Source organism: Schistocerca americana, chromosome 10, assembly GCF_021461395.2.
Source record: "Schistocerca americana isolate TAMUIC-IGC-003095 chromosome 10, iqSchAmer2.1, whole genome shotgun sequence".
Lineage (NCBI taxonomy): Eukaryota > Metazoa > Arthropoda > Insecta > Orthoptera > Acrididae > Schistocerca > Schistocerca americana.
The window spans coordinates 202,659,999-202,675,036 of NC_060128.1; the positions used below are offsets into that span (position 1 = coordinate 202,659,999).

The 15,038-nt window shown below is 44.7% G+C and overlaps 1 protein-coding gene across 1 annotated transcript in view; it reads right to left on the reverse strand.

Annotated features, from left to right (window-relative positions):
* Positions 1-15,038, reverse strand: part of LOC124552396 (acetylcholine receptor subunit alpha-like) — a 354,641-nt gene that overhangs the window by 14,579 nt on the left and 325,024 nt on the right. The window contains exons 14-16 of the mRNA XM_047126656.1: positions 10,058-10,120; positions 9,820-9,946; positions 4,002-4,203 (exon numbers count right to left, since the gene is read on the reverse strand). Of these exons, the coding sequence (XP_046982612.1) occupies positions 4,006-4,203; positions 9,820-9,946; positions 10,058-10,120 (388 nt within the window). The 3' untranslated portion in view covers positions 4,002-4,005. The remainder of the gene's footprint in view (positions 1-4,001; positions 4,204-9,819; positions 9,947-10,057; positions 10,121-15,038) is intronic.

Sequence of the window (15,038 nt, forward strand, 5' to 3'; positions counted from 1 at the left end):
CAACGATTCCGCAGTCATGGAACTGTGTTTTTAATCATACTAATAAAAGTTTACAGTGCGCTGTCACTGTATAATGGACCGTCCACACCTGTACAGCTATGCTCATAGTGACACTGCAGTGATAAAAATGGGCTAATAGGGTCTCTATATGCCTGAAAACAAATTAAAATGACTGCCAAAAATCGTGTAAAACTGCGAAGACTTTAAATTCAGGACAACATTTCCAATGATGTTTTCACTTTTTTAAGTTACAGATCATAAGCCGCGCGTTTTCGATTAACTGCGAACGATGAGCGAAGGATGCAGAAAAACGTAAAGAAAACGATTTTCTATTAACCTTATACCATGCGTACTTGCTTGTTGCATGTATGTGTCGAGTACATAAGCGTTTCGAAGCCTACAAATAAAATGTCAAAACTTCCCCGACATATATAATTCGTTTTGTATGAGCAGCACATCCTGCAGTAGCAGGGAAAAGAAGGGAGCCACCGGAGAAATGCGCCTGTCAGGACACAAAAAAGGCGAACACGTTCCTCTTTATAAGGCTCTGACAGTAAAGAGGCAACCACCTGCCTCATTCTGCTTTCCTCGCCACGTATTTTAACATGCGAACATTTTTGAGCTGTAAGAGTGGAAGACAGGAAGACAGAGGAGGGGATGGGCGGGAGAGAGAAAGTTGCAGTGAAAAAGAAAGAGAGATGGATGTAAATAGCAGTGCGAGCCCAAGAGAGAGGGCATATTGATGGTCAGTGAGAGACAGTGGCAGTAAAAGAGAAAGGGAGATGAATACAGGTAAAAGCAGTGGGAGCAAAAGAGAGTGATAGAGGAAACGAAAAGTGTAGATGAGTAGAGACACCATAAGTAGGCTTGGGAGGGGGTTCTGCACCCTCCCAGCCCGACGAACTCTAACGAACTGTAACGAGTAGGTGTAGGGTGGGGGCGCATTTCGGACCGAAATTTTAAACACTTTGGTACAGGGAAAAAATAAGTTGCATCCCCCAGAAGTCTTGGGCATGGTGGAGACAGCGGGGGGATAAAAGGGAGAGGCAGGTGCTGAGTGTGGACGGGGAACTATAAATAGGGGCTCGGTGAAAGCACATTAGAATGTTCCGTGTTAAAACAGCCAGAATATATTTTTTATCAGATAACTTGTAACAGGTTACAAGCTACCTGATGAAAAATATATTCTGGCTGTTTTAACACAGAACATTCGAGAATTTCAGTAGTACTGCATACGCAACAATCAGTTTTTGGTGCATAACAATTAGCAACGGTACTTAACATCTTCGTATGCAGACATAAAGTAAGAAGAAAACGTCACAGTTACAGTTACTTGACAGCTGAATAATTATACAGCACCTTGAGCTTACTCGACTCACTAATCAAAATGCCAGAGTAACACATCTTTTGCAAAGTTAGAAATCCTGCTAGTGGTGCACCCATCACGTCATGTACATCACTTACTTTCTGGAGAAAGGGCGTGAATACGAGGTGTTACTTACACCTATTGACTTCAAAGGGTTTTCGTCGTGCAGCGGTGTCTGTAAAGACTTTTTGTAAAATCTGCTGTACTTCAGCGCTGTGAAGAAACCGAAGGCTATGGCATCGCCTCCTCTGTCTCGCCTAAAGCGCGAGCCAGTAATTTGTTTTTATTTCTCAGCGCACTGTTTTCTATTGATAAACAGTTTTCTCTCAGTAATTTAAGTTTTTTCTCAAGTGTTTTAATTTCATCCTCGATAAGGCATGTTTTCGTCTTCTAGCGCAACTAGAATGTTAGTCTTGCGTTTATGAATTTCCTTCTATCGTTTCCTTAGACCTATTGTCTACAGGACGGAACAACGGCAGAAGCGATTTAGATAAGGTGTAATGTAGGCACAGCAATCTACTTTCAAATCTTCATTTGTCGAAATTTCCACAGTTCGGCCCGAAGATGTTTAAAATTTTGCCTCCGAGAGTAGGATTTTTTAATGTTACAGCCGTCAGGTCTTCCAGAGAACCTACAGATGACATATCTCTGTATGTTTGGGAAAATTATGATTGGTTTTCTGACTATACTTTTCACGTAAAGCCACAGCCCAGTTCGGCACTATTAATCTCAAACAACGAAGAACTCGGTACAACAGAAAAACAAAGAGCAACAACACAAAACTTACTCGGTTCAGTAAGTAATACTTGCGACAGTATTATGTCAATATATCGTGCGAAAGTGCGGGGCCAAGAACGGCGCAATGTTTATGTCCGGGACCCGCCGCCTTTAGAACTACGGCGTCGTGTGTCAGCGGCTGAGTCGGAACGGTCGGAATAAATCTGACGAGCTTCGAGTGATCATTTCGGTGGACCAGGGGCCCATAAACCAGAGTAACAACTAATTACAAATGAAACAACTGAGCTGCGTAATTTGTCGTCTACGTGTCCTGTTTTCTATGTAACCCTCTACTGGAACAACTGTTCTAAACGAAATAAAACAATTATTTACCGATTACTGACTGACAACTGTTGGCGGCGTGGCAAGTGTTAGGAATCACGCGTGTGCTCGCCGACAGCTGACCTGGTCCTATCTGCCATTTCCGAAAACTGCTACAACTAAAATGAACGTTTCTGTTTACTGTCAAGAAAGCTGTTGTGCTATTGCGGGCAACGAGTAATACGGTGTTATCTGAGCAGCCAAGAATTTCATTTGTCCAAGTACCGCACGGTTGTTCATTATACAACTAGGTAAGAAAAAGTAATGGGACAGTGATATTCACACACACAGAAGGCGGTAGTGTCTCGTACACGTGGTGTAAAAGGGCGGTGCATCCGTGGGGCTGTCATTTGTATTCAGGTGGTTCGTGAGAAATGGTGTCCCACGTGAGTGTGGCTCGAATTAACTGTTTAATAACGGAGAAGAGTGCCCCGAGAACGAGAAACAAATTACTGGCTCACGCTTTACGCGAGGCAGAGGAAGCAATGGCGTAGGCTTCGGGAATTAACAGACTTGGAACGAGGAGTGGAAGTCGGTGCTAGACGCATGTGAGATTCCCTTTCGGAAATCGTCAGCGAATTCAGTATTCCGATATCAAAGTGTGCCGAGGATACGAGGTTTCAGGCATTTGCAGTGGCCGGCGGCCTTCACTAAACGACAGACAGCAGTGGCGTTTGCATAGAGTTTTCAGTGCTGAGAGACAGGAGGCACTGCGTGAAATAGCCGCAGAAATGACAGTGGGACATATCCGTTACGGCAGAGCACCCGAATCTGGCGTCAGCCAGCTGCGGCAGCAGCGACTGCAGCGGCCGTCCTGGGCTGCTGACCAGGCGACTGGAGAGCTGAGGCGCGGTGGGACAGTGTGTGGTGTGGGCAGCTTTAGCGTGGAATGGTCCAACTGAACCGACCGTCGAGCGGCTTCCCGTAGATTTCGTGTTTCCAAACAACGGAGTCGTATTACCGGACGACAATTGTTCGCGACTGGTTTGAAGAACATTCTGGACGGTTCGAGCGAAAGATTTGGCCACCGAGATCGCACGACACGATTCCCACCGAACATTTATGGGAGACGGTCGAGAGGTACGTCTGTCCACAAAATACCGCACCGGCAGCACTCGCGCAGTTGTGGGCGCCCAGAGAGCCGGCAGCGGTCAGTATTTCTGGCGGGCACTTCCTACCTACCGCGCCCGTGCCGCTGCGAGTCGGCGCGCCGTGCCGGCCAGAACCGAGTGCGGCACTGTCTTCGGACTTTTTTGTCACCTCCGCGTACCTCCCCGAGCACACGTACCGATCTTTTGTAATTCACTTTTTCCAGTACTTTTCGGAAATTCACTGGGAGCGAAATGAATTCCCCTCGGTCTCGACAGAAACCCCGAAATATTATCCTCCCACGGCACTACAGTACGGAATGTATTGTGCTGGCATGAGAATCGTTAATGACGGGCAGTCTCCTCGGCATACTGCGCAAACAGAGCTTCTGGGCAGTGACGTGGTGCGCTGAGCCCCCGCCCCGCGCCCTGCCAGCGGCGCGACTCACCCGGCTAGAGGGCGCTGCCGACGTGCGGCTTGGCGGTGGTGGTGGCGATCTCGGAGAGGCGCACGTCGATGGGGACGCGGTCGTCGTAGAGCGTCGGCGCCTGCAGGATGATCCCAGCCGTGCCCACGAGCACGGCCAGCGTGAAGATCCACAGGAACAGCCGGTCCAGCACCATCGCCACGTACTTCCAGTCCTCCTTCACCTGCGGCAAGCGCCAGTCTGGAACAGCTCCTGCGTCTACACACACGAGTAGAGGCGCACGTACCGCTCGAGTCCTCTACTTGCTGGCAAACCCGCTGCCGCTCCGCACTCGCAGTACACACCGAGGTCGGTCTCCACGAGCATCTGCGAGTGTGGCAAATAAATTCTGCGCGGCAGGAACACTTTTTGAAATTAACCCCGCCGCTAAGTGGGCTTCTAATTGAGTCGCTTACATGCAAAACTGTCCATGTCCACTTCTTAAAAAAAAAAAAAAATGAGTTGGCAACTCTGGATTGTAGAGCATGACATTTTACACGTGCTTGAAATGCTATTTATGCTCAAAGCTCTCCGTGTCCTACGGAAAACAGCTCACGAAAAGTGTGGTTAGATTCAAAACTGTCCGTGTCCATCAGTAAGTTGGGTGCAAAACTTGCCTTGTCCCTTTTGACAAATCGCATTGGAGGCTGGGGTCATGTGACTGTAATGCAAGATGGCTACCGTAAGCATGTAAACATTGTACTTGTGTGGTATCTTACAGCTGTTTATTCTCAAAGTTATAGACATTCTCAGAATGCTATAAAAGTCCAAGTGGAGCCTAATTATAATTCTGAAATCAACCTACCAGTGTCCGTATGCAAACGTGGGAAACACTTAGGACACACAAACTCGAGCTGCATTACGAACACGGTTGTTCCTATTAATGAAAAGACACTGGAGGATGTTTCAAAACTCCTCGAGAAACACTACGGCGAGTCCTGGAGGGAACGTGAATCCTTGTCGTGGTTCATAACATTACTAGGATCCAGCGGCTCAGGGGCATCACTTGAATCAGAATGCCTAGCAGCAGAAGATGAAGACATTGTTCCAGATATGATGTATTAAGTGGATTGCAGTTTGTCACTTGTTACACCATATACCTTCAGAAATATTAAAAGAAATTAAAACTGAATACACAGTTTTATGTTCACCCCATATCCTCTCCTCATCTACAACTAGTCAGGTTCAAAACTGTCCATGTCCATTTCAGTTGCATGCAAAAGTGGCCATCTGCAAAGTCAGATGCAAAACTGTCCAAGTCCATTTTTATTTTCCTTATATCTTACATGCATTGGGTTCCTGATTTTTTTCAATAGCCCAAATGGTTTTGTACTAATCCATACTTATGTATACAACATACAGTGTAGGGCAGTATGTACTTACCCAGTGAAAACAGTTTTCCCACTTTTTCTAAATACCGCTTATGGAGGACATGGACAGTTTTGCATCTAGGCGACTCAATTCGATACGAGTGTCTCACTCAACTGATTATCTTCAAATTCGACTGTAAGTTAGTTACGTGTTCCGTAGATCGTTTCGACGATTCTTTTATCGAAATGGTATGGAACGAATCAGTTTACAGGGTATGTATACATTATTAGTTTCAACATTCAAGAATACACTATTATTTTATTCCTACTCGTGCACCTAGATTTAAAACAAGGGTTTTTTTTTTTTTTTTTTTTTTAAATGATTTTAAATTATTTTTAAAAGTTGCTTCGCTACCTGTCAGACATTTTATGTTAAAAGGCAAATGATTGAAAGTTTTTATTGCTGCATATTGAACTCCTCTCTGAACCACTGATAGCTTTAACAGTGCGTAATAAAGGTAATTTTCCCTCTACTATAGTATGCACACCACTGTTCTTTGCAACTTGTCAAGGATTATTTATGAGTAATTTCACTAGCGAAAATATCCACTGTGACGGCGCAGTTGCTGCAGTCATGGACTGTGCGGCTGGTCCCGGCGGAGGTTGGCCTGGCTGCCCAGTTTAATTTAACATGCAGTGTTTGTAAGTACAGCTGTAAGTTTTCAAGTTCTGTTTTAGTAACTGTAAATAATGGATACAAGAAAACTGAACTTTATAGTGTAAATATTAGGTTAGTTTATGGATTGCGACCAACTGGTAAGGGCAAAGCAGCTGGTGATACGCTATGTGGTGTTCTAAATCTTCCAAGTGTACCTTCAAAGTTTGAAGCTTACAACTATGTACCAGGATGAACAGCTGAAGATGTAGCACAGAAGTCAAAGCAGGTAGCTGTGGAAGAAGCAGTGGAAGAAAATGATGGCAGTCGTAACCTCACAGTAGCTTTTGATGGCACGGGGTCACCCCTCCAACAGTGGTGTTGTAACAGCAACTAGTGTTGACGCTGGCAATAATGTCTGAATACTGTAGATGCGTAGACAGGCTGAAACATCAACACAGCGATGGCTGTATGGCATGGAGGTTGCTGGGGTGAAAAAAAATTTTCATCGCTCTTCAGGGTGATATAATGTATCTGGGAGATGGTGACTCTAAAGCATTCACAGATGTTTTGGAAAGCAAAACATAAGGGGACAGTGTAAATATAAGCAAACTTGAATGTATAGGACATGTGCAGAAGAGAATAGGTGCCAGGCTGAGAAGGTTAAAATCAGTTACGAAAGGGAAAAAACTAGATGATCGAAAACCTTACATGGCAAAGGAAGATTAACTGATTCCATAATAGACCACATTCAGAATTGCTATGGCCTTGCAATCAGGCAAAATACAGGCAATCTTGAAGAAATGAGGAATGCTATATGGGATTTGTATTTCCACACCGCATCCACAGATGAGCATCCAGAACATGGTTTGTGCCTCAAAGGTGAAAAGAGCTGCTGTAAATAAAATAGGGGACTAACAACTGGAGAGAAATACACTCACCACCACAGTCTGCCATTAGCCATCATGGCAGAAATAAAGCCCATTTTCAGAGCTCTGGCTGACAGAAGTCTTCTGATGAAATGTCTTCATGGAAAACGCAAACCCCAACGAGTGCTTGAATAGTGTGATATGGCATCGTCTCCCAAAAACAGTGTTTGTCGGAATTAATACACTACACTTTGGTGGGTATGATGCTGTGGCAACCTTCGGTCTTGGGAATACAACTAAATGCCAGGTCCTTCAAACGTTGGGTTTGCGTGTTGGTTCCCGCACAGAACGTGCTATGTTGACTTTAGATCAGCACAGACTAAGGCATGCTGACAGTATAATCAAGACATTAGTGAAAAAAGCAAGACAGGTGAAGAGGAGTGCAAAAGACGACTTGAAGATGATTATGAAGACTCATGAATCTTTTAGTCTTCTTTCTCCGTTTCCCGTAAGTTTGCTTTTACTTCTTCTAGGATCATTATCTCACGTACTGCTGAACGTAGAAGTCTGAAATTTTTATGAATTAGTCTCATGGGTTTCTTTTACACACTGAAACAACGATTTTTTAATTACTTGATGTACAAAAGACTTAGGGGTGATAATATAGTAAAAAGTGATGGAACAAACTTACTTAAAAATAAATGTAAAATATCTCTGTAAGAAAATACTTTGACAATAAACTGTTGTTTCAGTATTGTTATAAGATATCAATGCACATACAGTAAAAACTTTATCTGTCTTCAGTAGTTTGTGAGAAAATGTTCCCTATAGCAGGGGATAGGCGATTCCGTATCCCCTTAAGAGGCTTAAAACCACAGAAAAACTGTTTTCTTTTTTTACTGTAATTTTCGCTGTCATCAGGTGACCAAAACCCAGCCGAAGATTTCCAGACGGCTACGCACAGCTAATTTTTACGATGTACCAGAGGGATCCCGATCTCGAACAACCTTCAAAATTTTCTTCGTATCTTTATCCGTTTCCGAGGTGCAGAGATTCAAAGTTACTACCCTATTCTACACATAAAATTCGGTAATAGACGGAATCTAAATAATAAATAACCTCAGCAAATTGCTCAAATTTTAGCGGTGTTTTCTCTAGGTATTTATGTAGAAGAGCCATCTTCCCATCTCCCTGTATTCAAAAACATTTATCCGTTACTGAGAGACACGCGAAAAACTTGTTTTTTGGGTACCAAAACACAGCCGCAGATTCCGAGACGGCTATGCACAGAAAATGGCTGTATTTTTTTATGATGTATTGCTAAAATGCCGATTTCGAAGAACCCTGAAAATTTGCTTCATAACATTATCCATTTTGGATATACAGCGATTCAAAATTACCTTACTTGTACACGTAAAAAATGCGCGTAAAATCCACTTTGAGGCGAAAACGTAGTTTACAACACGGAGAAATATGCTGTAAAGTGTGTCCGTTATCATCTGGGAACCTGAAGTTGTAGTATTCAAGTATTTGTCCTGAGAGAAAAGATAGTAGCACTAGTAGCAAAGAGACGGTAATGTAATAAATACTGGAAGGTACCAGACAGCTGTGGTGTAGAAAGAGCGAAGGAGAGAATGGCGGTGAGAGAGAGAGAGGGACGTCGTGGCAGTGGGACGCAGTTGGCAATAACAGAAGGGTGAAGGAGAGAGTGGCAATGGCAGAGGAAGAAAGAGAAGGAGAAAGTGGCCAGTCATAATGAGAGACAGCGGCAAAGAGGAAGAGACAGAGACAGCAGCAGTAGGAAGGAAGGGATGAAAGAGCAGCAGTGAGAGGGAGAGAGAGAGAGAGAGAGAGGAGACTGCAATAGGACAGAGCGAAGGGGGCTGGGGCTGTGACAGAGAGACACAAAGAGATAACGAGAATGAGTGAGTGAGAGAGAAAGGGCAACTGGGAGTGGTTGGCTAGTGGTGTGAGTGAGTTTCAGTTGGGGGGCTTTTGGGAGTTTGAGATGAGTTACATGTTAGAAAGAACGCGAATATGTTCGCATGCCAAACTTTTTGGCAAGTGCCGAGGAAGGCAGAATGAGGCAGCTGGTACCCCACAGAGTCTTTCAAACAAACAGGAACATATTCGCATTTTTTGTGCTCCGGTAGGAAAATTTTTCCATTGGTTAAATATTCCTTTACTTGTGCGAACTGGTTTCTGAGCCTTTTTGAGGCTGTTGCTCAGACGAGTTTACGGATTCGTGCTTTCAGCACTACGAGCTCTGGATGGGCTCACGCAGCAGTCCGGCCAGTGCCGCGGAAGTACAGTACAACAAGGCACGTGGCGCCACGTCGCCTTCAAAGGCACGTTAAATGGCCCAAACCATTAGCAGGCGGTTGTTTCTCGTTCTTAATGTCTGTCGTGTGGGCGTGAGAGTTCTTTTACGTAGAAAATGTTTAAGTCCTTTCGTGAATAGCTAGGAGCCACAAAAGTATTTTCATAACTTTTCCTTGTCGCAAGTACATATTTGATCTAGTAATGCGACTGGATTTCGCTCCGTTATCGTAACATTGTTTTCGCTATACGAAAACGCTGCTTTCGTAATCCAGTATTTCCTTTAATACGAACTGAGGAAACTGATGTCCTCTTACCGAAAATGCGGAGAACATATTATGCTATGTTCTGTGGGCACCCAATTATCCTTTGTTACAGCGTTCAACGGGAGAGATTTTCGAGTCGGTCGATACGAAATCTAAAGTGAACAGCGCAGTCAAAATTCAATCGGATATAAAAGAAAATATCGATCGAACGATTCCAGTTGCGAATGAATGGTTGCCCCGCAGTTTAGACAGTTTAGGCAGAATGACGGAAGCCGGCATTTTTTGTCGAAACGCTCTCGCCAGACTCTAATGTCCGGGACAGGCGAGACGGCTGAGCTCCCCTGCCTACATCTATTAGTCTAGCCCGGTGCGGCCGCTCACCCTGGTGGAGTCCTCCTCGCGCTTGGTGTGGTCGGCGATGAAGCGCACGCCGTCGATGGCCTTGTGCAGCTCGGGGCAGCGGTGCCAGTGCAGGGAGGCGGGCCGCGCCGCCCCCGGGAAGCCGTTGCTGGCGCCGCCGCCGCCGCCGCCCCCGGCGCACCCGTCCGCGCTGGGGGTGGCCGGCTCGTCGGCGCCGTCCCCCGCAGCCGCCCCCGGCGCCGCCTCTTCCGCCAGCAGCGTCGGCGGCGGCGGCGGCACTCCGCCCCCGGGCCCGTGGATCCGGCACGAGCCCCCCAGGTCGCTGTCCCTGCAAAGCCGAGACCGCCGCGGTGGCAGGACAGCAGGCACTGCGTTCCACAGACAGCAAAGGACTTTGAAGGGCAGCTCAACAGAATGGGGGAGGTCAGGAGGTGGACGAGAAAAATAAAACAAAGGTGTAAGTGTCGCTGACCGAATTAGGTTACGGAGTGCGTCCAAAAAGTACTTACGAGGGTCTCACTATTTGGGCAGCGAAACACCTCATTGTTGGCACAGTACAGAGGATATACGACGGAAAGTGGCAGCAATGAGGGAAGCATTTCTGAAAAGATGAGTTCGTACACAATGAAGACAAATCGAAGCATTAGAAAGTCTTTTCTTGAGGTACGCATTTGTTCGGGGTGTAGGCTCGTACTCCAGTGAAACGTGAACAATAAGCATGGAAAGGTGACGCTAATTAGATGGACACATCGAAAAATTAATGAACAGGTACTCGATCGAATTTTGGAAAAGAGAAGTTTATGGCACGACTTGACGAGCGTCGGTTGGGAGGAGGTGTCAGTCTGGTACTGCAGTGAGGCGTGTGGGGAAGAGGAGCAACATTGTAGAGGGAGGCACAGGCAGCACAGTCAAATGGGGGGAGTTGCCTGGGCCAGCGTGCTGAGCTGCATAGGGGCAGTGTTGCAAACCGCACCGTAATCGTCGTCCTCGCCGCTGGTGCTGGAAGCGGATCAGTTCCTCGACGGTACTGTAGGTGGTCAGATATTTGAACAAGCGGAGCGGAACAATTAGTTTACTGAGGATTAATGACGCTCGATCGGCCTCTGAAATTAGCGAGGGACACTCATTTGAATTATGCGCAACGGAGGGGCTCCTCTCGAACGAATCTGACTACAGACGAGGTGGTTTAGATTATCTGAACATAAGACAATGTTACAGCTGTATTATTGCCTTTCAAAACCTGTTGCATTAGTCTTTTCGTGAGTAGCGGCTGTCTGAAGGAGAAGAGGAGGAGGGGAGGTAAGCTGACGTAGAATTACTCTTGACAAACGGATCTCATAAGGCCACAGAATTTGTTATAGGGCATAACAACCCGCTTCGTACGACCTAGATAATACTGAACACGTAATAAGATCATAGTTCCTCAAAGACAATAATTACTGGAGGGGAAACTAATTTCAAAGGTGAAAGCAGCTCAAGAATCTTACGAGAAGGTATAGAAGTACACGGGAAACCGGAAGATATTCTTGTATTGATATTCTAGCCGATTTATACACGACTCAAAGCGGGCAGTACTCGGTCGGATTGAAGAGTCCACCAGTTCCGAAACACGAAGTACACTCCCGTATTCCACAAGCGCAGTCGCTTAACAGTGGTTCAAATGGCTCTGAGCACTATGGGACTTAACATCTGAAGTCATCAGTCCCCTAGACTTAGAACTACTTAAACCTAACTAACCTAAGGACATCACACACATCCATCCCCGAGGCAGGATTCGAACCTGCGACCGGAGCGGTCGCGCGGTTCCCGACTGAAGCGCCTAGAACCGCTCGGCCACACGGCCGGCCGCGTAACAGTGACATCTGAAGTTGACTGATTGCCGAGGGTAATGGACTCACATGGGAAACTGCACACTGGTTACTGTGTTCCACATGTGGTTCACAAGAACGAATTAAAGAGTACTCGAAGACATGAATCCGATCGAGATGCAACTTCTGATAGCCGGTGACCAAGAAAACACAGCACTTAGTTAGTCAAATGAGAGGCCACTCGTAAATGCACGTGCCCACATCAGCTGGGAACAATGCGAAGTGCTTTCCCACTTGTTTCTCTCGTAAAATAAGGAAGTCGATTAACCGAGATGGAATAACACTTCCCAACAATCTAGAAACTGAATGCAATGAAATCCTGCTACTCGAACAAAGTACAACATGTTAACTGATTCAGGACCACGATGGCCGGTGGAGGTCTCAGGCGCCGGAGGGCTCCGATTCGTCGAGGAAAGAACTCCAGAGAAAGCTACCAGTGTCAGAAAGTGGGAAAAAACTAACATAAGCGATACTACAGCACACACTTCGTGACCAGTCCATTTCAGACACACAGACGTTGACTAAACGGAAACCGGAGACGAGGGGACGATACGCGAAATAAATACCCACCCGTACTCTGCGTATTCCCTTCACGAGGCATAAAGAGATAGAAAAAAAATCATGTGTGCTATTTAAATACGAATGTTTATTAATACGAGTCGGCCAGTGATGAAAGTCGGCGTGTGTCTGGATAGCAAGGCGACCCGAGAACCAGAGCACTTGCGCTCCTTGTGCGACAGGTCTCCAGCCCGCGAAACACGCCGAAGCTACCCTCTCACAGGACTTCCAGGTTCGACCGCGCGTCTGCCTAATGGACAAGACAATCGGACTATAATTTCGAATTTGGTAAATAACGGAAAAACCAAACACGCTTTAATCTTGGGAATTAGCGAAAGTGGTAAAATCATAAATGAAGGAAAAGAATGAACGGTCGCCAGCCCTATTAGGCACATTAATTTGGAAATGTATATTTGAGAGAATGGAATGTTAGTTATTGAAGTTACTTTTGTTGAGATTTCCCTTTGAATAGCAAACAGGATACAAACTGTCACATTACACTCTGTACTGTGTGTAGCAGCAGTTACCAATAACACACACAGCAGTAAATTATGAGGAGCAAAACCGCACCGAGCTCATACTAATGACGGCCACAATCGTTAGCATTACTTAATCAAATACCGAAATGTCACTGCGTTAAGTGCAGAACTAAATTTGGGCATGAGGGGCTTCTATCTTGACTGACATGAAAAACACAAATAAAGTTGGATAACGCCATAAATATACTCTTTAAGGTCCTCTACGTATATCAGTTTTCCTTAGTAACAGTAATAGTAATAGATGGAGAATATGATGGGGACCCATAAACTAGTATAGTTTCACTAGCCAAATCTCTTTGGTTATTACAAGAGTAAAGAATAACTCTAAAAGCTTACCATTCACTTAAATTACTTTGCAAGACAATAAAATACAACACTGGGCTCCATTAACTTAAAAAAACGAACTTTTCACGATGGGCACCAAAAATACACCTTCTTTAAAATTGTGCATAATTTTTCTTCTAACAATACTACCGTAAATCCTGTTCATTAAAGATTTATATGTACTTGAACTTTAATTGCTTGTGACGGAGGTATTCTTCGCAATAATATCTACATGATCTTGCAGCGTAATCCTACAAAACTATATTTTATAATGAAATAAAGATACTTTAGCAAAAGCCTATCCAGTTCACTTTCCTATTAATTGATCATTGAATTTTTGTACATAAACTTCCTACCTTCAGAATTTCTCTTGGAGTAATTCATTAACAATGCATCCAAATATCACTCTTACTTAAACTTTTACTACTCCTTTTAGTTTAGCCAAAAAATCACTTTTAAAGACACGAATGCAAGAATTGTTAAGTTAAACCAGGGTACTCGGTTTTAGTACCACTTAGGTGAGGACCCAGCGTAGGTTCGTGATCGGGATTGAAAATGTCGTTCCGGACAAACAACGCACAAATTAACTGGTCCGTGCCAACATATGTTACGTAACTGAATGTACGAAGTTTGTGAAGTGGCGGCTAACTGAGATCACGGCTCTCGATCTGCGAATTTAAAATCTCAACATGTTCTTCTGCTTTTTCCATATATACATTCCGAAACTCTAATTTTCTTGCCACACATCGAGGAGTTTAAACAACACATAATACACACTTCATAAATTGTGGATACATAGTTACATGAAATAAACCTGCTCCTATACTCCGTTCACCGAAACAAGAGACGTACTGTAAACACGGCAAGGCGCGAGACATAACGCTGCCGTCGAGGGGTGTACAAGGCAGGGGCGTCAGAAATTAAAAAAATGAAAGTCTTGTTTTTTTATAATTTGACACCTGAACATGATAAAGTGATCCGAGAACTACCTTCCGACACCTTTTTTTACATTACATTAAAATTTATTATCACTGATAAAGAGAAATATTTAAGCTTTCAGGAAAAGTTGTTTTTCGCGTTACTCTATATTTATCACGCCATATCTCCTAAACTGTGAGTCGCAAAGCAAAATAATTTTATAATTGCCTTCAGTACTATATGTTGATGACGTCTGCAAATTTTCTGCCCAATAGAGTCAGTAATAGTGAAGTAATAAATTAAAAACTCACATCTGATGCAGAACTTTCACCAAATCATCATCCGAAATATAGTAAGCGACAAACTTTTCCCCTTTAAATTTTTTTGTGGGGAGTGTAAGCGAGAAAAGTTTCAGAAAGGTTTGAATTTAATTTTGTAGTATGTTCGAATGCGATGGGTGCCACCGTTTGTCCTTTATGAGGGATGCATTGTGCGGTTGGCAGGCGCGGCGCTCGGTCAGTGTGGCCGCCTCAGTTGCAGGTGTGAGGTCGTCAGTGGGGTGGGTGTTGTACAGCGGCGATTTCTGGATATCTCAAGTTCATCTGTAAAGACGCTTGAAAGACTAGTTGTTGATTATTAGAGTAAGTATATGTGTTTGTAGTCACGCTGAGCATTCACTGTTTATGTGCGCATCCAATAGCATCGCGTGGTTTCTTATTTTATATATTCACTTACTTCATTAGCATCACATACGGCTGTCCTCGTTATGTCATCCACGGATTCAGCGAGCGAGGTCGACGTGTCAGTTCTGAGTCCACCAAAGAAGCGAGCAAAGAAGAAATCATTAAGTTCTTCTGAGAAGCACGTGGTGCTTAATGTGTATGAAACGGAACTGTTACACCCAGAGCAGTCGATGAAATGAAATGTCGTGTGGCTACGGCCTCCCGTCGGGTAGACCGTTCGCCTGGTGCAGGTCTTTCGATTTGACGCCACTTCGGCGACCTGCGCGTCGATGGGAATGAAATGATGATGA